The sequence below is a fragment of the Equus przewalskii genome, chromosome X, assembly GCF_037783145.1.
Source record: "Equus przewalskii isolate Varuska chromosome X, EquPr2, whole genome shotgun sequence".
NCBI classification, from domain to species: domain Eukaryota; kingdom Metazoa; phylum Chordata; class Mammalia; order Perissodactyla; family Equidae; genus Equus; species Equus przewalskii.
Window position 1 is genome coordinate 86,132,640 of NC_091863.1, and position 27,090 is coordinate 86,159,729.

The window sequence follows — 27,090 nt, forward strand, 5'->3', positions numbered from 1 at the left end:
TGAAGAAGTACAGTAACACTGCAGAACAGAAGGCAAATGACAGCTCTCGGGAAACAAAATTTGAAGTCACAGACGACTACCATCTAAATGACAGAGACAGCAGAAGGAAGGAAATAATAAAAATCAGAGCAGAAATAAACATAATAGAAACTAAAAAAACAATAGAAAAAATTAATGAAACCAAGAGCTGGTTCTTTGAAAAGATAAACAGACTAGACAAACCCTTAGATAGACTCACCAAGAGAAAAACAGAGAAGGCTCAAATAAATAAAATCAGAAATGAAAGAGGAGAGATTACAACAGAGACCTCAGAAATACAAAAGATAATAAGAGAATACTATGAAAAGCTATACGCCAACATATTGGATAATCTAGAAGAAATGGGTAAATTCTTAGAAACATACAACCTTCCAAAACTGGACGAAGAAGAAGTAGAGAATTTGAATAGACCAATCACCAGTAATGAGATCAAAACAGCAATCAAAAATCTCCTAAAAAATAAAAGTCCAGGACCAGATGGCTTCTCTGGTGAAATCTACCAAACATTCAAAGACTTAATACCTATCCTTCTCAAACTCTTTCAAAAAATTGCAGAGGAGGGGAGCCTTCCTAACTCATTCCATGAAGCCAACATTATCCTGATACCAAAACCAGACAAGGACAACACGAAAATAGTAAATTACAGGCCAATATCACTGATGAACATCGATGCAAAAATCCTCAAAAAAATACTAGCAAATCGATTACAACAACACATTAAAAAGATCATACATCATGATCAAGTGGGTTTCATTCCAGGGATGCAGGGATGGTTCAACATCCACAAATCTATCAATGTGATACACCACATGAACAAAATGAAGAATAAAAATCACATGATCATCTCAATAGATGCAGAGCATTTGACAAGATATAGCATCCATTTATGATAAAAACTGTAAATGAAATGGGTATAGAGGGAAAATACCTCAACATAATAAAGGCCATATATGACAAACCCACAGCAAATATCATTCTCAATGGAGAAAAACTGAAAGCTATCCCTTTAAGAACAGGAACCAGAAAAGGATGCCCACTTTCACCACTCTTATTTAACATAGTATCGGAAGTCCTAGCCAGAGCCATCAGGCAAGAAAAAGAAATAAAAGGGATTCATATTGGAAAAGAAGAAGTGAAACTGTCACTCTTTGCAGACAACATGACTTTATATATAGAAAACCCTAAAGAATCCACTAAAAAATTTTTAGAAACAATAAATGAATACAGTCAAGTCGCAGGATACAAAATCAACATACAAAAATCGGTTGTGTTTCTATACACTAACAATGAAGTAGCAGAAAGAGAAATTAAGAATACAATCCCATTTACAATTGCAACAAATAGAATAAAATACCTAGGAATAAACTTAACCAAAGAGGTGAAAGATTTATACACCGAAAACTATAAAACATTCTTGAAAGAAATTGAAGAAGACACAAAGAAATGGAGAGATATTCCGTGCTCTTGGATTGGAAGAATTAACGTCGTTAAAATGTCCATACTTCCTAAAGCAATCTATAGATTCAATGCAATCCCTATCAAATTTCCAACAACATTATTCACAGAAATAGAACAAAGAATCCTAAAATTTATATGGAACAATAAAAGACCCCAAATAGCCAAAGGATTCCTGAGAAAAAAGAACAAAGCTGGAGCTATCACACTCCCTGATTTCAAAATATACTACAAAGCCATAGTAACCAAAACAGCATGGTACTGGCACAAAAACAGACACACAGATCAATGGAACAGAATCCAGAGCCCAAAAATAAACCCACACATTTATGGACAGCTAACATTCAACAAGGAAGCCAAGAGCATACAATGGAGAAAGGAGAGTCTCTTCAATAAACGGTGTTGGGAAAACTGGACAGCCACATGCAAAAGAATGAAAGTAGACCATTATCTTACACCATGCACAAAAATCAACTCAAAATAGATTAAAGACTTGAATGTAAGACCCAAAATCATGAAACTTCTAGAAGAAAACATAGGCAGTACGCTCTTTGACATCTGTCTTAGCAGCATATTTTCAAGTACCATGTCTGACTGGGCAAGGGAAACAAAAGACAAGTGAACAAATGGGACTACATCAAACTAAAAAGTTTCTGCACAGCAAAGGAAACCATCAACAAAATGAAAAGACAATCTAACAATTAGGAGAAGATATTTGCAAACCATATATCAGATAAGGGGTTAATATCCAAAATAGACAAAGAACTCATACAGCTCAACAACCAAAAAAACAACTACCCAATTAAAAAATGGGCAAAAGATCTGAACAGAGATTTCTCCAAAGAAGATATACGGATGGCCAACAAGCATATGAAAAGATGCTCGACATCATTAGCTATCAGGGAAAGGCAAATCAAAACTACAGTGACGTATCACCTCACTCTGGTCAGAATGGCTATAATTAACAAGACAGGAAACCGTAAGTGTTGGAGAGGATATAGAGAGAAGGGAACGCTCGTACACTGCTGGTGGGAGTGCAAATTGGTGCAGCCACTATGGAAAGTAGTATGGAGTATCCTCAGAAAATTAAGAATAGATCTACCATATGATCCAGCTATCCCACTGCTGGGTATTGATCCAAAGAACTTGAAAATGCAAAGACATAAGGATACATGCACCCCTACGTCCATTGCAGCATTATACACAATAGCCAAGACTTGGAAGCAACCTAGGTGCCCCTCAAGGGATGAATGGATAAAGAAGATGTGGTATATATACACAATGGAATACTATTCAGCCATAAGAAATGATGAAATCTGGTCATTTGTGACAACATGGGTGGTCCTTGAGGGTATTATGCTGAGTGAAATTAGTCAGAGGGAGAAAGTCAAATACCGTATGATCTCACTCATAACAAGAAGATAAAAACAACGACAAACAAACACATAGCAACGGTGATTGGATTGGTGGTTACCATAGGGGAAGGCAGGGGGGAGGGCAAAGTGGGTGATTAGGCTCACATCTGAGGTGATGGACTATAATTAATTTTTGGGTGGGGAACACGATGTAATCTACACAGAATTCGAAATATATTACGATGTATATCTGAAAGCTATATAATGTTATAATCCAATGTTACTGCAATTAATAAATAATAAAAGAAAGAAAGAAAACAGTAAACAATCCACCAGGAAACTATTAGAAGTATTCAACAACTACAGAAAAGTTGCAGGGTACAAAATCAGTTGCATTTCTATACACTAATAATGAACCTGCAGTAAGAGAAGTCAAGAATATGATCCCATTTACAACTGCAGAAAAAAGAATAAAATAACTAGGCATAAATTTCACCAAGGAGTTGAAAGACTTATATACTGAAAACTATAAGACACTATTGAAAGAAAGCAAAGAAGACATGAAGAAATGGAAAGGTACTCCACGCTTTTGGATTGGAAGAATAAATATAGTTAAAATAACCATATTACATAAAGCAGTCTACAGATTCAATGAAATACCAATGACATTCTTTAGGAAATAGAACAAAGAATCCTAACATTTATATGGAACAACAAAAGACCCTGAATAGCCAAAGCAATCCTGGGAAAAATGAACAAAGCTGGAGGCATCGCAATCCCTGACTTCAAAATATACTACAAAGCAATAGCAATTAACAGCATGGTACTGGCACAAAAACAGACACACAGATCAATGGAATTGAAAGCCAAGAAATAAAACCACACATCCATGGACAGCTAATCTTCGACAAAGGAGCCAAGAACATACAATGGAGAAAGGAAACTCTCTTAATAAATGATGTTGGGAAAACTCGACAACCACATTCAAAAGAATGAAAGTAGACCATTATCTTACATCATACACAAAAATTAACTCAAAAGATTAGAATGTATGACCTGAAACCATACAACCCCTATAAGAAAATATAGGCAGTACACTCTTTGACAACAGTCTTAGCAGTATCTTTTCAAATATTATGTCTCCTCAGGCAAGGGGGAAAAAAGAAAAAATAAAGAAATGGAACTACGTCAGACTAAAAAGCTTCTGCATGAAAAGGAAACCATGAACAAGACAAAAAGACAACCCACCAACTGGGAGAAAATATTTACAAATCATCTATCCAACAAGGGGTTCATTTCCAAAATATATAAAGATCTCATAAAACTCAAAAACAAAAAAACAAACAACCAGATCAAAAAATGGTCAGAGGATATGCACAAGACATTTTTCCAAAGAAGATATACAGATGACCAACAGGCACATGGAAAGATGTCGAACATTACTAATTATTAGGGAAATGGAAATCAAAACTACAATGAGATATCACCTTACACCCATCAGAATGGCTATAATTACCAAGACAAAAAATAAATTTTGGAGAAGATGTGGAGAAAAGGGAACCGTCATACACTGCTGGTGGGAATGCAAACTGGTGCTGCCACTATCGAAAATGGTATGGAGATTTCTCAAAAAATTAAAAATAGAAATACCATACGATCCAGCTATCCCACTACTGGGTATTTATCCAAAGAACATGAAATCAACAATTCAAAGAGATTTATGCACCCCTATGTTCACTGCAGCATTATTCACAATAGCCAAGACATGGAAGCAACCAAAGAGCCCATCAATGAATGAATGGATAAAGAAGATGTGGCATATATATATAATGGAATACTACTCAGCCATAAAAAAGACAAAATTGTGCCATTTACAACAATATGGAAAGACTTTGAGGGAATTATGCTGAGCAAAATAAGCCAGACAGACAAAGACAAACACTGTATGATTTCACTCCTATGTGGAAGATAAACTAACATATGGATAAGGAGAACAGATAGTGGTTACCAGAGGGTAAGGTGGTGAAGGGAGGGTGAAAGTGGTAAAGGTGCACATATGTATGGTGACAGATAAAAACTAGACTATTGGTAGTGAGTATGATGCAGACTATACAGAAACTGATACATAATAATGTACACCTGAAATTACACAAGGTTATAAGCCAATGTGACCTCAATAAAATAATCAAATTTTAAAAAAGAATAAAATACTTATGAATAAACTTAACCAAGGAGCTGAAAGACTTGTACACAGAAAACTATAAAACGCTGATGAAAGAAATTTAAAAAGACACAAATAAATGGATAGACATTTCGTATTCATGGAGTGGAAGTATTAATACTGTTAAAATGGCCACACTACCCAAAGCGATTTATACATTCAATGCAATTCTTATCAAAATCCCAATGGCAATTTTTACAGAACCAAAACAAAGTCTTAAAATTCATAAGCATTCACAAGATACCTTGAATAGACAAAGCAATATTGAGAAAGAAGAACAAAGCAGAAGGCATTACATTTCCTGATTTCAAACTACTGTAATCAAAACAGTACGGTATTGGCATAAAACATCAGACATTGGCCAATGAAACAGAATAGAAAGCCCAGAAATAAATCACACACGTATGGTAAAATGATCTTTGACAAAAGGCGTGAGAATACACAATGGGGAAAAGATAGTCTCTTCAATAAATGGTTTTGGGAAAACTGGATATCTAGCACAAACAAATGAAATTGGACGCCTATCTTCCACCATACACAAAAACCAACTCAAAATGGATTAAAGACTTAAAAATAAGACCTGAAACTCTAAAACTTCTAGAAGAAAACATAGGGAAAAAGCTTCCTGATATTGGCCTTGGCAATGATTTCTTGGATATGACATTAAAAATACAAGCAACAAAGGCAAAAATACAGAAGTGGGATTATATAAACTAAAAACCTTCTGTACAGCAATGGAAACAATCAGCAAAGTGAAACGGCAACTGATAGAATGGGAGAAACTATTTGCAAATCATATAGTTGATAAAGGGTTAATATCTAAAATATATATGAGACTCCAAAACTCAATAGTAAAAAAAAAAATTTAAAAGATGGGCAAACGACCTGAATAGACATATTTCTTCAAAAAAGACATACAAATGGCCAACAGCCATATGAAAAGATGCTCAATTATCAGTAATTATCAGGGAAATGAAAATCAAAACCTCAAGGAGATATCATCTCATGCCTGTTAGGATGATTATTATCAAAAAACCAAAAGATAAGTGCTGGTGAGGATGTGGAGAAATTTCAACCCTTGTGCACTGTTGGTGGGAATGTTAATTTATACAACCACTATGGAAAACAGTATGGAGGTTCCTCAAAAAATGAAAAAATAGAACCACCATATAATCCATCAATCCCACTTCTGGGTATATACTGAACAGAACTGAAATCGGAATCTGGAAGAAATACCTGCATTCCCATGTTCACTGCAGCATTATTTACAATAGTAAAGACGTAGAAACAATCTAAATGTCCAGTGACAGATGAACGGATAAAGAAAATGAGGTGTATAGTCATGCATCGCTTAATGATAGGGTTAGATACATTCTGAGAAATGAGTCAGGGGATTTTGTCATTGTGTTAACAGCATAGAGTGTACCTACACAAACCTAGATGGTATAGCCTTCTACACACCTAGACTATATGTTACTAATCTTATGGGACCACCATCAAATATGCAGTCCCTCGTTGACTGAAATGTAATGATGCAGCATGTGACCATATAAATACAATGGAATATTATACAGCCTTAAAAAAGCAGGAAATCTTGTCATTTGCTACATCTTAAATGAACTTGGCAGACATTATGCTAAATGAAATAGACCAGACACAGAAGAACAAATACTACATGATCCCACTTATATCAGGAATCTAGAATAGTCAAATTCATAGTATCAGAGAGTAGAATCATGTTTACCAGGGGCTGGGAGGAGGGATAGGTGGGGAGATGTTCATCAAAGGGTACACAGTCTCACTTACGTAAGATAAATGAGTCTTATAGATCTACTGTACAGCATAGTGCATATAGTTAACAATACTGTCCTGGATATTTAAAAATTTGTTAAGAGGATAGATCTTACGTTAAATGTTCTTATCAAAAGAAAAAAATAAGGAGGGAGGAAATTTCTGGAGGTGATGGTTAAGTTTAGGGCATTGCAGATGGTGACAGTTTCACAGTGTATACTTATCTTCAAACTCATCAAGATGCATACATTAAATATGCACAATTTTTTGTATGTCAATCATACTTCAATTAAAAAAAACTTAGCCAAGGAAGTAAAGGACTTGTACTTTGAAAACCACAAAACATTGCTCAAAGAAATTAAAGAAGACAGAAATAAATGCAAAGACGTCCCATATTCATGGATGGGAAGACAACATTATGAAAATGTCCATATTACCTAAAGCAATCTACAGATTTAATGTAATTTCTATCAAAATCCAATAGTATTTTCTGTATAAATAGAGAAAACAATCCTAAAATTCATATGGAACCACAGAGACCCTGAATAGCCAAAGCAATCTTGGGAAATAAGAACAGAACTGGAGGCCTCACACTTAATTTCAAAACATATTACAAATCTACAGTAATCAAAACAATATGACACTGGCATAAAGACAGACTATAGACCAATGGAACAGAACAGAGAGCCCAGAAATAAACCAACACATACACAACCAACTGATCAACAAGGAGAGGGGGCAAGAATACACAACGGGGAAAGGATAGTCCTTTCAACAAACAGTGTTGGGAAAAGTTGATATCCACATGCAAAACAATAAAATTGGACTCATTTTCTCCTATACACAAAAATCAAGTCAAAATGGATTAAAGACGTAAAACATAAGACCTGATACTCTCAAACTCTCAGAAGAAAACATAGGAGAAAAGTTTTATGACATTGGCCTTGGCAATGATTTCTTGGATATTCCATCAGAAGCACGGGCAACAAAAGCGAAAACGAAGTGAGACTACATCAACTAAAACACTTCTGCAAAGCAAAGGAAACAATCAGCAAGTGAAAAGGCAACCTATAGAATGGGAGAAAATATTTGGCAACCAGATGGCTGATTAGAGGTTAATATCCAAAATATACGAGGAACTCCTACAACTCAATAGCAAAAAGACAACTCAATTTTTAAAAATGTGCAAAAGACCTAAATAGACATTTCTTCAAAGAACACATAGAGAAAATAAGTGTTGATGAAAATGTGGAGAAATTAGAATCCTGTGCACTGTTGGTAGGAATGTAAAATGGCACAGCTGCTACAGCAATCCCACTTTAAGGTTCCTCAAAAAGTTAAAAATAGAACCATATAATCCAGTACTCACACTTCTGGGTACTTAGCCAAAAGAACTAAAATCAGAATCTTGAAGAGATATCTAAACTCATATGTTCATTGCAGCACTGCTCTCAATAGCCGGGAGGTGGAAACAATCTAAATGTCCATCATGGACGAATGGATACAGAAAATGTGGTATATACATACAATGGAATACTAGCCAGCAAAAGGAAGGAAATCTTGCCATATGCTACAACACGGATGAACCTTGAGGTCATTATGCTAAGTGAAATAAGCCAATCACAGGACAAGTACTGCATGATTTCACTTATATGTGGAACTACAGTAGTCAAATTCATTGAAGCAGAAAGTAGAATGGTGGTTGGCCAGAGGCTGGGGGGAAAGGGAAATGAGAAGTTGCTGTTCAATGGGTATGAAGTCCAGTCATACATGATGAAAAAGTTCTAGAGATCTGCTGTACAACATTGTGCCTACAGTTTTCAATACTGTAATGTACAAAGTTTTGTTAAGAGAGTAGATTTCAGGTTATGTGTATTTTACTACAATTAAAGAAAGATGGAGAAAAAAGAGATCTCTCTATATTAGCTAGCATAAGTTATATCCTTTATAACTTAAAGAAACTTGAGAAGAATTCAGACAGGAGCAGCAAAGGCAAAGAGCTAGAAAACAGAGCCCATTTAAATGACTTAACTGCTGAAACATATGAACAAATATATTAAGCATTGTAATAAAGGACTATGTCTCAAAGTCCTTAGAAGCTGGATATTCACATATTTAGCATTTAACTATACTTGTATCTTAAAGGCAAGAGCATAGAATAACTGATTTGTGATTCACTTAAGTAATTTCAGGTGATCTAGAGTTTTAGCTTTGAAATAATCATCATGAGAACATTACCAAATTAAATAACCATAGAAAGGGGTATGTGAAACATACTGCAAGTTTCTCACCAAGTAGGAAAGATCCATACTAAGATTGTTCCCTTTGATTTGAACATTTTAAAAAAATCAAGAGGACTTCTGGTCCAGGTGGCTTGGTCACTTCTTGCTTGGATGCATCTTCTCTGCTCCAAAAACATACATACATACATACATATATCCATATACATGGGTATGTACGTATGTATATATCCACAACATACATATATATTTATATATATGCACATATATTAAGATACATACAAAGATACAGCTAAGCTCAAAAACAAGATAAACATTTCTGTGAAACAGAAAAACAGAAACTCCAAGTGATAATAGAGGATAAAGCTCTTCCTGGTATCCCCCTGCAATACACAGTATTGTTTTGCATTTTTTGAACTTTATATAAATGGTACTATACTGTATGCATTCTTCCACAGCTACTCGTTTTAAATTCTTTTAAAATAAACTTTATTTTTTAGAAAAGTTTTAGATTTACTAGAAAAACTTAGAAGATAGTATAAAGAGTCGCCATATACCCCACACCCAGTTTCCCCTATTATTAACATCTTACCTTACTATGGTAGATTTGTTAAAACAAATGAATTAATATTGATACATTATTATTAACTAAAGTCCATAGTTTATTTAGATTTCCTTAGTTTTTCTCTAATGTCCTTTTTCTTTTCCAGGATTGTATCCATGATACACAGCACATTTAGTTTTCATGTGTCTTTAGGCTCCTCTTGGCTGTGGCAGTTTCTCAGACTTCCCTTGTTTTTAATGATCTTGGCAGTTTTGAGGAGTACTGGTCAGGTATTTTACAGGACACCCCACTACTAGAATTCTTCTGGTGTTTTTCTCATGGTTAGATTGGGGTTACGGATTACTAGGAGGAAGACCACAGAGGAAAAGTGCAATTCTGATCACATCACATACATACTATCAACGTGACTGATGACTGTTGATGTTGGCCTAGATCTCCTGGCTGAGGCAGTGTTTGTTAGGTTTCCACACTGTAATGTTACTCTTTTTTTTCTGCCTTTCCATACTGTACTCTTTGGAAAGAAGTCACTACGAGTTGCTCAAAACTAAGGAGTGGGCAGTTATGTTCCCCTACCTTGAGGTGGAGCATCTACATAAATTATTTAGAATTCTTCTGCATGGGATATTTATCTCCTCTCCCCTATTTATTGATTTACTCAATCATTTTATTTATTATCAGTAGGGACTCAGATATTTATTCTATACTTTGGGTTATAATCTAACATTAACTTACTTAGTTTCTTGCACAAATTGTTCCAGTTTTGGTCACTGGAAATTCTTTCAGTTGACTCCTGTGTTCCTTTGACATATGCCCAACAATTATTTTATGCTGTTGTTTTTAGCACTTCCTTACTTTCCGGCACTACAAAATGCTTAAGGCTCAGCTTGTATATTTTCTGCCCCAGTACTAGAATCAGCCATTTCTCCAAGGAGCTCGGAGCTCTGGTTCCTTTTATTAGAGAAGGGTATTAGAAACTAAGATCTGGGTGCTGAACATGTTTGTTGCTACCGGAGCGTCATTTAATTTAGATCCTTCTAGCTGACAGAGAAAAAACTATATGTTTATACTAACCTGCGTATATATGCATATCTATAAATATTTCTATATGTAACCATCTATATTAAATTAAACAGGAATTCATACTGATGTCTCCAACTCTAAACCATTACCACATGGATCATTCTAGCTTCCTCCCTTTGCTTATCTGTAAATTCCAACAGTGAGAAACCGGGCTCCCACCATCTGCCATCCATTTACTTAATTGCTCCATTTCATTATACATGTCTATCAGTATTGGGATTGCTAACCAGTACCCCTATGCGACACAACCTTACCCACTAGGGTACAGTGATTATGCACAGTTCTGTTTGCCTTTAGTCTTCCAGATTCCACACATTTCCAAACATACTTAGGTCAGCACCTTTCCCCCCATACCTTCATTGAAGCTGCTTCATATATTTGTAATACAGTTAGATTCTCTTGTCACAGTCTGCATTCTTTCCTGGGGTTCCCCAACCTCTCAAGTGATTTCTTAATATTTGTATATATTAAGGGTCACTCTTCGTGCTGTACAGTTTTATGGGTTTTGACAAATGCACGTCTTGCATCCACCGTTACAGTATCATACAAAATAATTTTCCTGCCCTAAAAATCCCTGGTGTTTCACCTATTCCTTTCTTTCTCACTCTCCCCAAACTCCTGGCAACCACTGGTCGTGTACTGTCTCTACAGTTTTGCGTTTTCTGGAATGTCATATAATTGGAATCATACAATATGTAGTCTTCACATTGGCTTCTTTCACTTATTAATATGCATTTATAGTCCCTCTATGTCTTTTTGTGGCTTGATAACTCATTTCTTTTTATTGCTGAATTATATTCCAATGCATAGATGTAGCACAGGTGAGTGATTCTATTCATCTATTGAAGTACATCTTGATTGCTTCCAGTTTTTGGCAATTATGAATAAAACTGATATGAACATTCACATGCTGGTTTTCGTATAAATATAGGTTTTCAAATCAATTGGGTAAATAACTATGAGCACAATTACCGGACTGTATGGTAAAACAACGTTTAGCTTTGTAAGAGACTGCCAAACTATCTTCTAAAGAGGTTGTACTATTTCTTATTCTCACCAGCAATGAATAAGAGTTCCTGTTGCTCAGCATCCTCAATAGCACTTGGTATTGTCAATTTTATTGTGAATTTTTGCTATTCTAATAGGTGTGCAATGGCATCTCATTATTGTTTTATTTTGCAATTCCCTGATGACAAATGATGATGAGCTCCTTTTCATATGTTTATTTGACATGTATGTATATAACGTCTTTGGTGAGGTGTCTGTTGTTTTGCCCATTTTTTAAGCAGATAGTTTGTGTACCACTGTTGAGTTTTAGGAGTTCTTTGTGTATTTTGGATACAGGGCCATTATTAGACAAGTGTTTTGCAAATATTCTCTTCCAGTTTGTGGCTGATCTTTTTAGTCTCTTAAAAGTGTCTTTCACACAGCAGAATTTTATAATTTTAATAAAGTCTGACATCAATTTTTTTCTCATAAATCATGCTTTTGATGTTGTGTCTATCAATGCATCACCAAACATGAGGTCACTTACATTTTCTCCTAGAAGTTTTATGTAATTGTGTTTTACATTTAGATCTATGATCCATTTGAGTTAATCTTTTGGAAGAATCTAAGACCCGTGTCTAGATTCATTGTTTTGCATGTGGACATCCAGTTGTTCCAGCACAATTTGTTGAAAAGACTATCCTTTCTCCATTGAATTGCTTTTGCCCTCTTGTCAAAGATCAGTTCACTATATTTGTGTGAGTATATTTCCAGAGTCTTTATTCTGTTCAATTGATTTATGTGTCTTTTCTTTTTTTCACCAACACCACACTACTTGATTATAGTAAATCCTGAAGTTGAGTCGTATCAGTCCTCCAACTTTGTTCTTATTCTTCTTTTTCAGTATTGTGTTGGGTATTCTGGATCTTTTGTCCTTCCATATAAACTTAGAATCAGTTTGTCTATATCCACAAAATAGTTTGCTGGAATTTTGTTGGCACTATGTGGAATCCTTATGTCAATTTGGGAAGAATTGGCATCTTAACAATATTAAGGTTTCCATTCCATGCACACAGGATATCTCTGCATTTATTTAGATTTTCTTTTTCACCAGGGTTTTATAGTTTTCTGCATATAGAACCTACACATATTTTGTTAGATTTATACCCAAATATTTCACTATTTTGTGGTGCTACTGTACATAGTGTTGTGTTTTTAATTTCAGTTTCAATTGCTCATTTCTTGTTATATAGGAAAGCAATTGCCCTTTGTATATAAACCTTGTATCCTCCAACGTTGCTATCCTCACTTATAAGTTATCCTCACTTATTAAGTATGATGTTAGTTGTATGGTTTTGAAAATATTCTTTATCAAGTTGAGGATGTTCTTCTCTCTTCTCAGTTTGCAGAGAATTTTTGTCATTAGTGGGTGTTGGATTTGTCAAATGCTTTTTATACATCAATTGAAATAATTACGTGATTTTTCTTCTTTAGTCTCTTGATGCCATGGCTTACACTGATTTTCAAGTGTTGAACCAGCCTTAGATACCTGGAATAAATCCCATTTGATCATGATATATAATTCTTTGGACACATTGTTGGATTTGATTTCCTAATAACTCAACTTTTCGATGAAAGTATTTCAATTAGGGGCCAGCCCTGTGGCCAAGTACTTAGGGTTCTGCCTGTTCCACTTCGGCAGCCCAGGTTCGTGGGTTCAGATCCCAGGTGCCGACCTACTCCACTCATCAGCCATGCTGTGGAAGCATCCCGCATACAAAGTAGAGGAAGATTGGTACAGATGTTAGCTCAGAGCAAATCTTCCTCTCTCTCTCACACACACAATAATAATAATAATAATAATAAATAAAAAGAAATATAATAAAAAATTTCAATAAAATATTTAGATTTTCCTAATATTTAGGAAATATTTTTGCATCTATGCTCATGAGATATTGGTCTGCAGCCTTTCTTTATTGTAATGTCTTTATCTGGTTTTGGTATTAAGGTTGGTCTCATAAAATGAGTCAGAAAGTGTTCACTTTGCTTCTATTTTCTGGAAAAGATTTTAGAGTATGGGTATAATTTTATCTGATTCCACTTTCACTCCTCTTTTAGCTTATCAATTACACTTTTTATTAATTTTTAGTGGTTGCCTTAGAGTTTGCAATATACATTTACAACTATTCTAAGTCCACTCTCAAATAACACTATACCACTTCACAGGTAGTGCAGAAACCTTACAACAGTTATATATACCACATACTAATTCCTCTCTTCTACCCCTTATAACATTTCTGCTATTCATTTCACTTATCCATATATGCTAAAATTACCTAACTCATTGCTATTATTACTTTGAACTCTTTTAGATCACTTAAAATAAGAAAATAAAAGATTTTATTTTACCTTCATATATCCCTTCTCCTATGCTCTTCATTTCTTTATAGAGATCTGATTTTCTGATGTACATCATTTTTCTTTGGAGAACTTTTTTTAAAAACATTTCTTATAAGGCTGGTTTACTGGTGACAAATTTCTTCAGTTATTTTTTTGTCTGATAAAGTCTTTATTTTTCCTTCACTTTTTTTTTAAGATTGGCACCTGAGCTAACAACTGTTGCCAATCTTTTTTTGCTTTTTCTCCCCAAACCCCCCAGTACATAGTTGTATACTTTAGTTGCAGGTCCTTCTAGTTGTAGCACGTGGGACGCCACCTCAGCATGGCCTGACAAGTGGTGCCATGTCCGCACCCAGGATCTGAACCAGTGAAACCCTGGGGCGCTGAAGCAGAGCGTGCAAACTTAACCACTCGGCCACGGGGCCGGCCCATTTCCTTCACTTTTGAAGGATCATTTTGCTGGATATAGAATTCTAGGTGGGTGGTTTTTTCCCTTCAAAATTTTAAATATTTCACTCTACTCTCTTGTTTGCATGGTTTCTGATGAGAAATCCAATGTAATTCTTACCCTTGTTCTACTATAGGAAAAGTGTTTTTCTCTGGCTGTTTTCAAGATTTCCTTTGTCTTCAGTTTTCTGTGTTTGAAGATGATATGCTTAGGTTTATTTTTTGGTATTTATCTCTGCTCAGATCCTGGATCTGTTTTCTAGTGTCAGTCATTAATTTTGGAAAATTCTCAGCCATTCTTACTTCAAATACTTCTTCTGCTCCTTTCCCTTTTCTCCTTCTGGTATTCCAAAAATGTGTACGTTACACCTTTTGAAATTGTCCCATAGTTCTTGGATACCCTGTTCCATTTTTTCAGTCTTTTTTTCTCTTTGCAATTCAGTTTGGGAAGTTTCTATTGACATGCCTTTAAGCTTACTGATTCTTTCCTTGGCTGTACCTGATCTACTGATGAGCCTATCAAAGGCATCACTTCTGTTATTAGTGTTTTTGATTTCTAGCATCACTTCTTGATTTTTTCTTAGAGTTTCCATCTCTCTGCTTACATTACACATCGTTTCTTGCATATTGTATACTATTTCTAATAGACTCTTTAGCATACTAATCATAGTTATTTTAAATTCCATATATGTGATCATTCGAAAACCTGTGTCGTATCTGAGTTTGGCTCTGATGCATGTTTTCTTTCTTGTGGCTGTGGTTTTTCTTTTAGCATGCCTTATAATTTCTTTTTTGTTGAAAGCCAGATATGATGCATAATGTAACAGGAACTGAGGTAAACAGGCCATTAGTGCGCGGTTTCATGTTAATCTGGCCAGGAGTTGGGCTGTGTTTAATGTTTGCTCTAGCTGTAGGTGTCAGAGGTTTCAATTTCCTCTAATGTCCTTGTTTTTATCTCCCCTGTTTTCTCTGGCTTTCCCTATACACTTCTTGAATAGAGTCTGAGCCTTGCAAGCCTTTCAGCTGTAATCCACAGTTATTATAGTGAAGCCCTGTTGATGTGGTAGTAGTAAGTTGTGGGGTAAGCGGAAACATTCTACAATTCTATAATTAAGTCTCATTCTTTCAGTGTGTCTGTGTCCCCAGTTTGTAACCTGTATAAATGTTTCACAGCTTTCTCTCTCTCTCTCTGAGATGAGACAAAAAGGCTACAGGGGTCTGGGATTGGATAATTTCCCCTCTCCCACACTGGATAAGGCTTTGGTACAGCTGTTTAACTTGCTGGATAGCCCTTCATTAGGTAGAAGCTCTGAGTGTATTTCAGAATGATTACTTTTCCCTTCCTCATGCCAGGAACAGGAGAATTTTTCTTGGTTCTTCAACTTGAGAACCTAGTGGTGTTCTGGAAGTAAAAGTCACAAAAATATGAGTGTCCCCCTAGACTGTGGCCCCCAGGACTTTGTCACTTAAATACTAATCTAAAGTTTGCCTCTAGCAATTTGTCCAAGTTACCACTCAAGTGTTCCTAACAGTTTATGACTCCAGTGCCTTCTGCTCCTAATTAGCAGATCTGGGCTGTAATTCTCTGTAATTGCCTCTCTCTCCAGATTTTGGGGTTGCAGTTTGCTTGGTGACTTCAATTCTCTGATGAGTCCATGAAAAGTCATTGATTTTTAGTCTGTTCAGCTGTGTTTCTTGTTGTAAGACAGGAGTGATGATTTCCAAGCGCTTTACATGTTGGAGCTGAAACCAGAAGTCTGCAACTAGATTTTTTCGTATAACATTATGTTTAGGAGTTTCATCCTATGTTGATACCTATAGCTCTGTTTTATTCATTTTCTCTACTGTATAGTATTCTATTTTATTAACATACCATGCTTTATCCATTCTCTTGCTGATGAACATGTATGCTCTTTATAAACAATGCTACTGTGAGCAACCTTATTTCCTAATGTGCATGTGTAAGAGTTCCTCTAGGATAGATACTCAGGAGTGGGATTGCTGACTTATACTGTATGAGCATCTTCCATTTTACTAGATAATGCCACAATGTTCTTAAAAGTGGTTGTATTCATTTACATCCACCCAGCAGTATCTGAGAGTTCTTACTGCTCCATATGTTCATCAACACTTGGCATTGTCAGGCCTTTAAACGTATGTCAACATCCTGGGTATTAAATGGTGTCTCATTGTAGCTTTATTTTGCATTTCTTTGATTACTAATGAGACTTCATAAGTTAATTGGCCGTTCATGTTTTCTCCTCTGTGAATTGCCTGTTCATATCTTCTGGTCATTTTCATTGGGCTGTTTGTGTTTTTCTTATTAATTTGTAGGGAAAGATTTCCTTAAAATGACTCAAAACACACCAATAGTCAGATAAAATACTGATGATTTGATTACATTAAAATGAAAGATTCTCCTTAACAAAAGATATCAGAAACAATGTTAAAAACACAAGCCACCCACTGGGAGGATATATTTGCTAAATAAGCAGCAAGGGTTTGTATCCAGAATTTTAAAATAATCTCTATAAATAATATGTAAAACTAAACAATCAAATAATGGGCAAAGAAATGGAACAGGCAACTCACAGAAGGTTCCTGAAAGGTTAATAAATGTCTGAATACATGCATAACTTCACCAGAAATCAGGAACATGCAAATTAAAACAATGAGATACCTTTTAAATATATTAGGCTTGCAAAAAATTAAAAGTCTAATGCTACAAAGTCTTGGCAAAGATGTGAAACAGATTTCTGAAGCTCTGCTCATGGAGTTGAAGATATATATACCCTATATCACAGTAATTTCACTCCTAAATATGTAATCTAGAATAGTGATTCTTAAAATGTCACTCTCAGACCAGCAGCATCAGCATCTCCTAGGAATTGTTGGAAACGCAAATTCTCAGGCCCTACTCCAAATCTACTGAATAAAAGATTCTACGGGTGAAACCCAGCAATTTGTGTTTTAACAAGCTTTCCAGGTCATTCTGGTACACACTAACTTTTGAGAATCACTTCAACAGAGCAATATTTTTCCAACTTTTTTTACTAAGGTCTATAGGAAGAAATGCATTTTACATTATGTAGATTTCACTCACACACACACACACACAAAACAGAAGTTTCAAGAAACAGTAATTACTCTTACTCTATGGAATGCACTTTGATATTTTCTATTCTATTCTATTTCATTTCATTAAAAAAAATTGCTGGTTGTGACCTACTAATTGCAACCTAAAGTTTGAAAAACTATCCTAGAGAAACTCTTCTACATGTGCAACAGGAGATATATACAATAATGCAATAATGTTTGTTGCAGAATTGTCTGTAATAGCAAAAAATGAAAAGAAAAAATCTTCAGGAGAATGGATAAATGAATTATAGTATATTTCTACAATGGAATGCTACATAGTTCCTTTTAACACTAGAAATAAATTTCAAAAACATTATGTATATTGAGTCAAAAAGCAAGGTGTAGAAGGATATGTAAAGTATATCATCTATATAGGTTTAAAATATGTAAAACTATGTTATTTATAAATATATAGATATGCAGTAAACATATAAAAACATGCAAGGGAACAATGAATAGCAAATTCAAGATAGTGGTTACCTCTGGAAAGAAGAAAGGGGAATGAAATTGGTGAGGGAGACATGGAAGTCTTCAGGTGTCCCTATAAGGCTTTATTATTTTTTTAATTAAGCAAATATGGAAACTATTAAGAATTAATAAAGATGGTTGGCTGGGTACAAAGGTGTTTGCTGTATTATTCTCTATAACTATTTGTATATTAGTCATATTTCATAATAAAAAAACCAAGCTACCCTTGCACTAACAGCAGGAATATATTAAAAATGGAATCGCTCAGAGGAAACTGTTTTAATATCCCTCACCTACAATGCCTTTTTTTATTAAAATTCAGGGACAGTCAGAAGCTAATATTATGGTTTTGGTTTTATTTTTTAAATTAGATAAAAGCAAGCATATGCTCCAGGGACTAGTGTTGCCTCTTTGTGTGACATGATAATGAAGTTTTCCATTCTGGGTATAACATATATCATGAATGTGAAATAATGATCTGATCAATAACACAAGGATTATTTACAACTTTACTTAGATATGTGCCAATTTCTCAAGGCTGAGAGGCCCTGTGCTTTCATTTTGCTGCTTAGCTACCAGCAACTTAAGTCATATATCATATGAAAGCCAGGTGGAGCATTCTGAAGAGAAAACTCATGTGATAACAGTAAACCCTACTCACAACCAGGTAGTCAATTATTTATTGACTAATTCCAGAGGCACTATGGCTACCAGATATGGTGGTCTTATGAATACTACTTGATTTACTACTAGCCCAGGACATTAGAGGTTACTTTTCCTTCAATTTGGGGCTTCTAATAGGTATGGACTAGAGTCTCATCAACATTTCTTTAAAATTCTAAGGGTAGCTTAGGACCTTAGAAAACCACAAAGAACGTCATAGGAAATATGCTACTTATATAGTATACAGAGAACGAATAGTCAAGGTTAAGGAAATACATAATCACTGTGCCTATGTCATGATTCTTTGGTATAATCAAAGCTAATTTAAAAGTATTACTTTAGGTAGAGGTAAATAAAAATGAAAACAACCCATTTTTTTTTCTTGGTTTGACCTATACCTTGTTTGGCTCCCCTGGATTATATGAAGAAAACATAGGAATTTTTCGGATCTCTTCCTCTGACAAACGATTTCTCTGGATCTCATCTTCTGGGACAAATTCTATTGGCTGCGTCAGCTTCTTAGGCCCAGTCCAACACTGCTCAGGTGAATTATCAATAACTTTTGTCACATGGAGACTGAGACCTTTACCCTGTGCTGCCTGTTTCCCCTTGTCCTGGAGTAATGACGGGTTCTCAGCTGTGCCACTATCTCCCACTGATGTAGCTGAGACCAGTGAGTGGGAAGCAAAGGGTTCACCTCTCATAAGTTGGAACTCTTCAAGACGTTTTTTCATTATCATCTCTTGGTAAAAACTTTCCAGGTTGTTCATGGGATCACCTTTGTTCTTCTTTTGGGGTTCATCTGGATCAAGACAAAGAGATAGGGAAGTTCTACAAAGCCTACCAATACAATCTTTGACAAATAAATAAAAATTAAATCTTGGATCTCAGACATAGAAACTCTGCTGGGGCAGGTGTTTACAACCTGTGACAAATTACAATAATATATAGCTATGTTATTACAGTGCTTCTGAAAGAACGCCGGAACTATGGTGAGGTAAGTGAGGCACCTGGGGTGCAAAATTTAAGAAGGTGCTCACTCTCCGGGTCATGAAAGTACTTATACCTAACTGACAAAGACATTTGAAAAATGTAACCAGTGTAGCATTATCACACTTCACAAAATTATAATAATTCCTTAGTATCATCTACTACAGAGTGCATATTCAAATGTCCCTGATAAGACAGCTTTTTACACTTGCTTGTTCAATTCAAGATCTAAACCAGCCTTTGGCTATTATATCTCTTAAGCCTCTTTTATTTTAAAACAGTATCCCTAATTTCCCACCCCTCCAACCCATTTTCCCCCCATTTCATTGATTTATTAGAGGAACCACACCATTTTTTTAATTGAACAAATGAATTTGAATAATTGTTCCTTGTGGTATTGTTTAACTTGTTCCTCAATCCCCTGTATTTCTTACAAACTGGCAGTTAAATATAGAGCTATGCTATCTAATACAGTAGCCACTGGCCACACTAATCTATTTAATTTTTTAAATGTCAGTTTCTCAGTTAAACTAGTCACATTTCAAATGCTCAACAGCCACATGTTGCTAGTGGAGACCATATTAGGCAGAAGAAAGATCATTTACATCACTGTAGAAAGTTGCATTGGATAATGCTGATCTAGTGGCTGGATGAGATTCAGGTTTAATATTTTAGGCAAGAATCCTCCATAGATAGATGTGTACATCCTATTACATCATGTCATAGGGCACATAATGTTTGGTGGTCCCATTTTTAGTGATGCTGAAATTGATCAGTGGATTCAGGTGTTATTAACCCGATCCCTCCATCATGAAGTTTTCCCATTTACCTTTCACCTAATGGGTTTTGCATCCGACCATTGCCTAGATCTATTAATTTATTAAAAGTTGTAAAATGAGGTTCCCCTAGTTCTATTATTTCTTTTGTATTTATTATCTGGAATTCTATTATGAACTTACCGTCGTCAGCTATTTGGTTTCCCTACATACAGTTTATATAGGAAAGGGAAGATAAACGCTTGATTTTTCTCCCATTATTTACCAACTTTGAGAGTAATGTGTTGGTACCTTAGAAATGTCCACTGGTGACCAATGATTATTCTTCGTATAATTGTGAGATCATGTATCTCCATATATTTGATGTGTTTCAATTAAATGTAGTCATTATTCTTTTTAGTGGTCAAATTATCTCACTTGGGACCAGTGAGAGTCCCTTCAAATTGCTTTCCAGTTTTCTGGCACAGTAAGATGTCCCAAATTCATTTTGCATGTTTCCTGACTCAAACCTGGAATGTTTCTCCAAGGACGCCTGGCCCTTTTTAGTAGAAAATAGTATTTAGCAACCACGATGTATTGCTAGGTGTGTTCACAGCTATTGGGTTATTGTTGCTTCTAGGCCTTTTTAGTGAACAAAGCTAGGAGATTTTTTTAAGAGAAAAATAAATCATGAGTTCATACTGGTATTTCCATTTAAAATTTAAGATTATAAGGTTTTTACTTAAACTCCTTGATTTCAGACTTGTATCTCTTTTCACATATGCTTAAAATATTGGCTCTTAATGATATTAACAAAATTATTTATTAGCTTTTTCCTACAATATATAGAATTTTAAAATGTCAATAAAATACCAATATGACTATCAACAATAACACTACTGAATGGTTTTACATTTCTTTGCAGGTACATTTGTCCTTAAAATATATCCTACTAGGAATGTGCAAATACTGTTTTAAAGTCACTTTAAATAATTGTTTTCTCTGTATGGTTATGCTACCAATCTTATTTATAGTTAGGTTCATTTGCTTCAGGGTGTTTATGAATTTTAGGGATTGATTTTTTTCCCTTTTTGATTAATTCTTTTAAATTATGCAAAACATTTACATGGGTCTAAAGTGAAAACTGTGTTATATAGTACCTTCACAGAAGTCTCACTTCCATCTCTGTCCCCTTCATCCCATTCCTTTCTTTCCCCATAAATAATAATTTTTGTTAGGTTCTGGCTTTATGGTTCCCTTGTTTCTTTTTTGAAAATATAAGCAAATAGGCACACACATACAACACATATATAATTCATTAGTTACATCCCTCTCCTACATAAAAGGTAACTTACTATAAACACTGTTCTGCAACTTACTTTTTTGTGCTTAACAATATATCCTGGAGAAAACTCCATATTAATCTGTAGAGCTCGTCTCCTTTCTTCTTATAGCTGCATGGTACACTACTGGGTGGATGTACCATAGTTTATTCAAGTGCTCCCTGACTGATGCACACTGGTGTTGCATCGAGTCTTTTTTCTTGTTATGAATAATGCCCTAACAAACAGCCTTGTGCTTACAGAATTTTGTATTTTTCCAGTACATCTTTAAAACAGATTCCAAGAGGTGGCATTGCTGAGAAGGGGTGAATGTGTATGTAATTTTTCTATATCTTGCTAAATTCTACTCAATAAGAGTCATACTATTCTGCACTTCCACCAGCAAGGTATAAGAATATTTATGGAAAGATTTCTTAAGACCCAAAAAGCACTAACCGTTAAGGAAAATATTAACACATTCAACTACATTAAACTTGAAAACTTCTGTTCATCGAAAACATCATAAAGGGATAGAAAAGTCACAAAATGGGAAAAGATATTTGCTGCACTGATAAAGAACGCAACCATTAGGAAAACGAGCAAAAGATTGAAAATGTACCTCACAAAAGAGGAAATACACATAGCTAACAAATATATGTAAAAGTGCTCAACAATATTAGAATTCAGGGAAATGCTAATTAAAAAGGAATGAAATATTAATAAAAAACTGCCATATTGGCAAAAAATTAAAGAGAACGGCAATATCACGTCAGTGAGATTGTAGAGCAAATGGAACCTTCATACACTGCTGGTAGGAATGTGCAGCCACAGTGCAAATCACTATGACATTATCTACTAATGTTGAATATATGCGCATAAGATGTCCCACCAATTCCACGCCTACATATATACTCAAGATAATTTGAGCATATGTCTACCAGGATACAATCATAATGTTTAGATCAATTCTATTTATAATAACCTGAAAGTAGCAAAAATATAAATGTCCATCTAAGAAGAATCAATTATAAAACCATAGCAAGTTTATATAATGAAATAACATATTCCAAGCAAAGTGAAAAAATGTCAGCTACATATGATCAAGTGGATGAATATACTAATGTATACACTCAAAAATACTTATTCAGTGACTATTATATTATGATCAAAATACTATTCTAGGTTCTTGAAATACATCAATAAACAAAACAAAGATCACTACCTTTATAGAGCTCAGTGAATTATATGGTATGTTAGAAGGTTATAAGTGCTATGAAAAAGAAAAAATACAACAGTGTAAGGGGTGACTGGAAGTGCTAGAGGGTGGTAGTGGTGGTGCTTGCAATTTTAATGTTGGTCTAGGTAGGTCTCATTGAGAAGGTGACATTTGAGAAAAGACAAAGAAAGTGAGGGAATCCATAATGCTGATATTAGAGTGATGGCCCCAAGGTGGGAATATGTCTCAAAAGATTTAGAAAGTCTGAAATCATGTAAAGTATTTTTCTGACCACAACAGAATCACATTAGAGATCCACTACTGGAAGAAATCCGGGAAAACACAAATATTTGGAAATTAAACAACATACTTGTAAAAACCCATAGGTCATGTAACTCACAAAGGAAATTTAAAAAATATTTTGAACTAAATGAAAATGAAAATACAACATATCAAAATTTATGGGTGTATAGGGGGCCAGCCCCATGGCTGAGTGGTTAAGTTTGCATGCTCTGCTGCGGCGGCCCAGGGTTTTGCCAGTTCGGATCCTGGGTGCGGACATGGCACCGCTCATCAGGCCATGTTGAGGTGGTGTCCCACATGGGCCACAACTAGAAGGACCTGCAATTAAGATATACAACTATGTACCAGGGGGATTTGGGGAGAAAAAGCAGGAAAAAAAAGATTGGCAACAGTTGTTAGTTTAGGTGCCAATCTTTAAAAGCAAAACAAAACAAAATAAATAAAAAAATTTATGGATGTAGCTAAAACAATGCTCAAAGAGAAATTTGCAGCTTTAAACATCTGTATCAGAAAAGAATGGTTTCAAATCTACAACCTGAGCTTCCAACTTAGGAAACTAGAAAAAGAGCAAACTAAACACAAAGCAAGGAGAAGGAAAAAAAAAAAATAATAAAGACTAAGGAATAAATCAGTGCAAAAGAAAAGTAAAGAAAATCAGTAAAACCAAAGGCCGGTTCTTTGAAAAGGTTAAGAAAATGGCAAACTCTTCACTAGACTGATCAAGAAAATAAGAGAGAAGGGGCTGGCCCCGTGGCCGAGTGGTTAAGTCTGTGCACTCCGCTGCAGGCGGCCCAGTGTTTCGTTGGTTCGAATCCTGGGCAGGGACATGGCACTGCTCATCAAACCACGCTGAGGCAGCGTCCCACATGCTACAACCAGAAGGACCCACAACGAAGAATATACAACTATGTACTGGGGGGCTTTGGGGAGAAAAAGGAAAAAATAAAATATAAAAAAAAAAAGAAAATAAGAGAGAAGACAAAAATGACTAAAATCAAGAATTAAAGAGGAGACATCATTACTGACCCTATAGAAATAGAAATGACTATAAGGGAATATTATAAATGGCTTTAGGCCAACAAATTAGAAAGCTTAGATGAATGGAGAAGTTCATAGAAAGATACAAATTACTAAAACAGATTCAAGAAGAAAGAGAACAGCTGAATAAACCTATAATAAGTAAAGAGGTTTAATTATCAACAAACTGCCCACAAAGAAAAGTCCAGGTCCAGATGGCTTCATTGGTGAATTCTATCAAATATTTAAAGAAATAATATCAATTCTGCACAAACACTTTCAGAAACTAGAGCAGGAGGGAATAGTGTCCAATGTATTCTATGATGTCAGCATTACACTGAAACCAAAGCAAAACAAAGACATCGCAAGCAAAGAAAACCACAGACCCATATCCCTTATGAACACAGACACAAAAATTCTTAACAAAACATTAGCAAGCCTAATCCAGTAACATATATAAATGATTATATACATATAAGTGAGATTTATCCCAGGAATGAAAGATTGGTTTAACAACTAAAAATCAATTAACATAATACATCATATTACTAGATTAAAACCTTAAAGCACAAGATCTACAGTAGGTGCAGAAAAAGCATTAAACAAAATCCAACACCTATTCATGATTAAAAAAACTCCAACCCTCAACTAACTAGGAATAGACGGGAACGTCCTCAATCTGCATGTGGTAGGCTGAATGACACTGCAAGATGTTTACACTCTAATCCCTGGGATCTGTGAAAATGTTACATAGCAGGAGAGACTTTGCAGATATGATGAAATTCCAGAGTTTGAGATAGGGAGATGATCCTGGATTATGCAGGTAGGCCCAACGTAATCACAAGGTTCCTTATGAGAAGGAAGCAGGAGGGTCAGAGACAGAGTAGGAGATGTAATGATGGATGTAGAGGTTGGAGTAATGTGAGGAAGGAGCCATGAGCAAAGGAATGCAGGGAGATTTCAGAAGCTGGAAAAGGCTTCTACCGAACTCCAGAAGAAATGCAATCCTGTGCTCAGCTTGCTTTCAGGACTTCTGACCTCTAGAACTGTAAGAGAAGAAATTTGTGGTGCTTTAAGCCACTAAGTTTATGGTAATTAGATACAGAACCCATAGAAAAGTAATGTACTATACTGCTAAAGAGCATGTACAAAAAACCTAGAGCTCGGATCATGGTTAATAGTTAAAAATGAATGTTCTCCCCCTAAGACTGCGAACAAGGCAAGGATGTTTGCTCTTACCACTTCCATTAAATATTGTACTGAAAGTTCTAGACAGTGCAAGGAGGCAAAAAAGACATCTAGATTGGAAAGGAAGAAGGAAAACTATGTTTATTCATAGGGAACATGATTATCTACATAGACAATCCTAAGATATCACAGTAAAACTACTAGAACTAATAAGAGTTTCGTCACGAAATATAAGATCGATATACAATAATCAACTGTATTTCTATATACTTGCATGCAACACTCAGAAAATGAAATAAGAAAACAATTCTATTTACAAGAGCATTAAATCAAATAAAATATTTAGAAATTAATAAAAGAAGTATAATATTTGTAAACTGAAAACTACAAAACATGGCTGAAGTAAATTATAGAAGCTCTAAATAAAGGAAGTGACATTCCATGTTCATGGACTAGAATATTCAAAATTATTAAAATGGTAATTTCCCCAAATTGAATTACAGATTCAACACAATCCTTATCAAATTGCAGTAGGCTTTTCTGTAGAAAAATTGACAAGCTGCTTCTAAAATTTACATGGAAATACAAAGGGACCTAGAATAACCAAAGCAATTTTGAAAAAGAGGAACAAAGTTGGAGGAGTTATACGATCTCATTTCAAAACTTACTACAAAGGTAAAGAGATTCAGAGCATAAGGATAGGCATATAGATCAATAGAACCAAAATGAGTGTCCAGAAATAAACCCCTACATTTACGGTCAATTGATTTTTCCACAAAGGTGTCAAGATAATTCAATGGGAAAATAGTAGTCTTTACAATAAATAGTGTTGGGACAACTGGGTATCCATATACAAAAAATATGAACTTGGACCCTTTATCTCACACACAAAAAATTAACTCAAAATGGATAACAGATCTAACTGTAATAGCTGCAACTATACATTTTCTAGAATAAAACATAGGATAATATCTTTCTGGCCTTGAATTCAGCAAAGATTTCTTAGATCTGACACCAAAAGTGCAAGGCACAAAGAACCAAATTGATAAACTGAACTTCATTAAAATTAAAAACTGTTGCACATCAAAAGACATCATTAAGAAAATAAAAAGACAGGCTACAGACTGGAAGAAATACTTCAAATCATATAACTTATAAAGGGCTTATATTCAGAATACATAAAGAACTCTTACCACTCAATACTAAGAAAACCAATATCCAATCAAATAGTGGGTAAAAGACTTGAATAGACATTTCATCGAAGACACATGAATGGCTAACAAAGACATGAAAAAGTATTAAAGACTATTTTTTTATTACAGAAATTCAAATTCAAACCACGAGATATCAGTACACACCCACTAGAATGGCTGTAATGAAAAAATATGTAATAAGTGTTGACAAGGATGCAGAGAAGTAGGAACACTAATACGTGGCCGATGAGAAACTA

At 35.0% G+C, this 27,090-nt stretch overlaps 1 protein-coding gene across 4 annotated transcripts in view; it reads right to left on the minus strand.

Annotated features, from left to right (window-relative positions):
- RBM41 (RNA binding motif protein 41) overlaps positions 1 to 27,090 on the minus strand; it is a 62,376-nt gene that overhangs the window by 9,429 nt on the left and 25,857 nt on the right. For all 4 annotated transcript variants that reach the window (XM_070605163.1, XM_070605160.1, XM_070605162.1 and 1 more), the window contains one exon: positions 19,248 to 19,651. In XM_070605163.1, the coding sequence (XP_070461264.1) occupies positions 19,248 to 19,651 (404 nt within the window). The remainder of the gene's footprint in view (positions 1 to 19,247; positions 19,652 to 27,090) is intronic.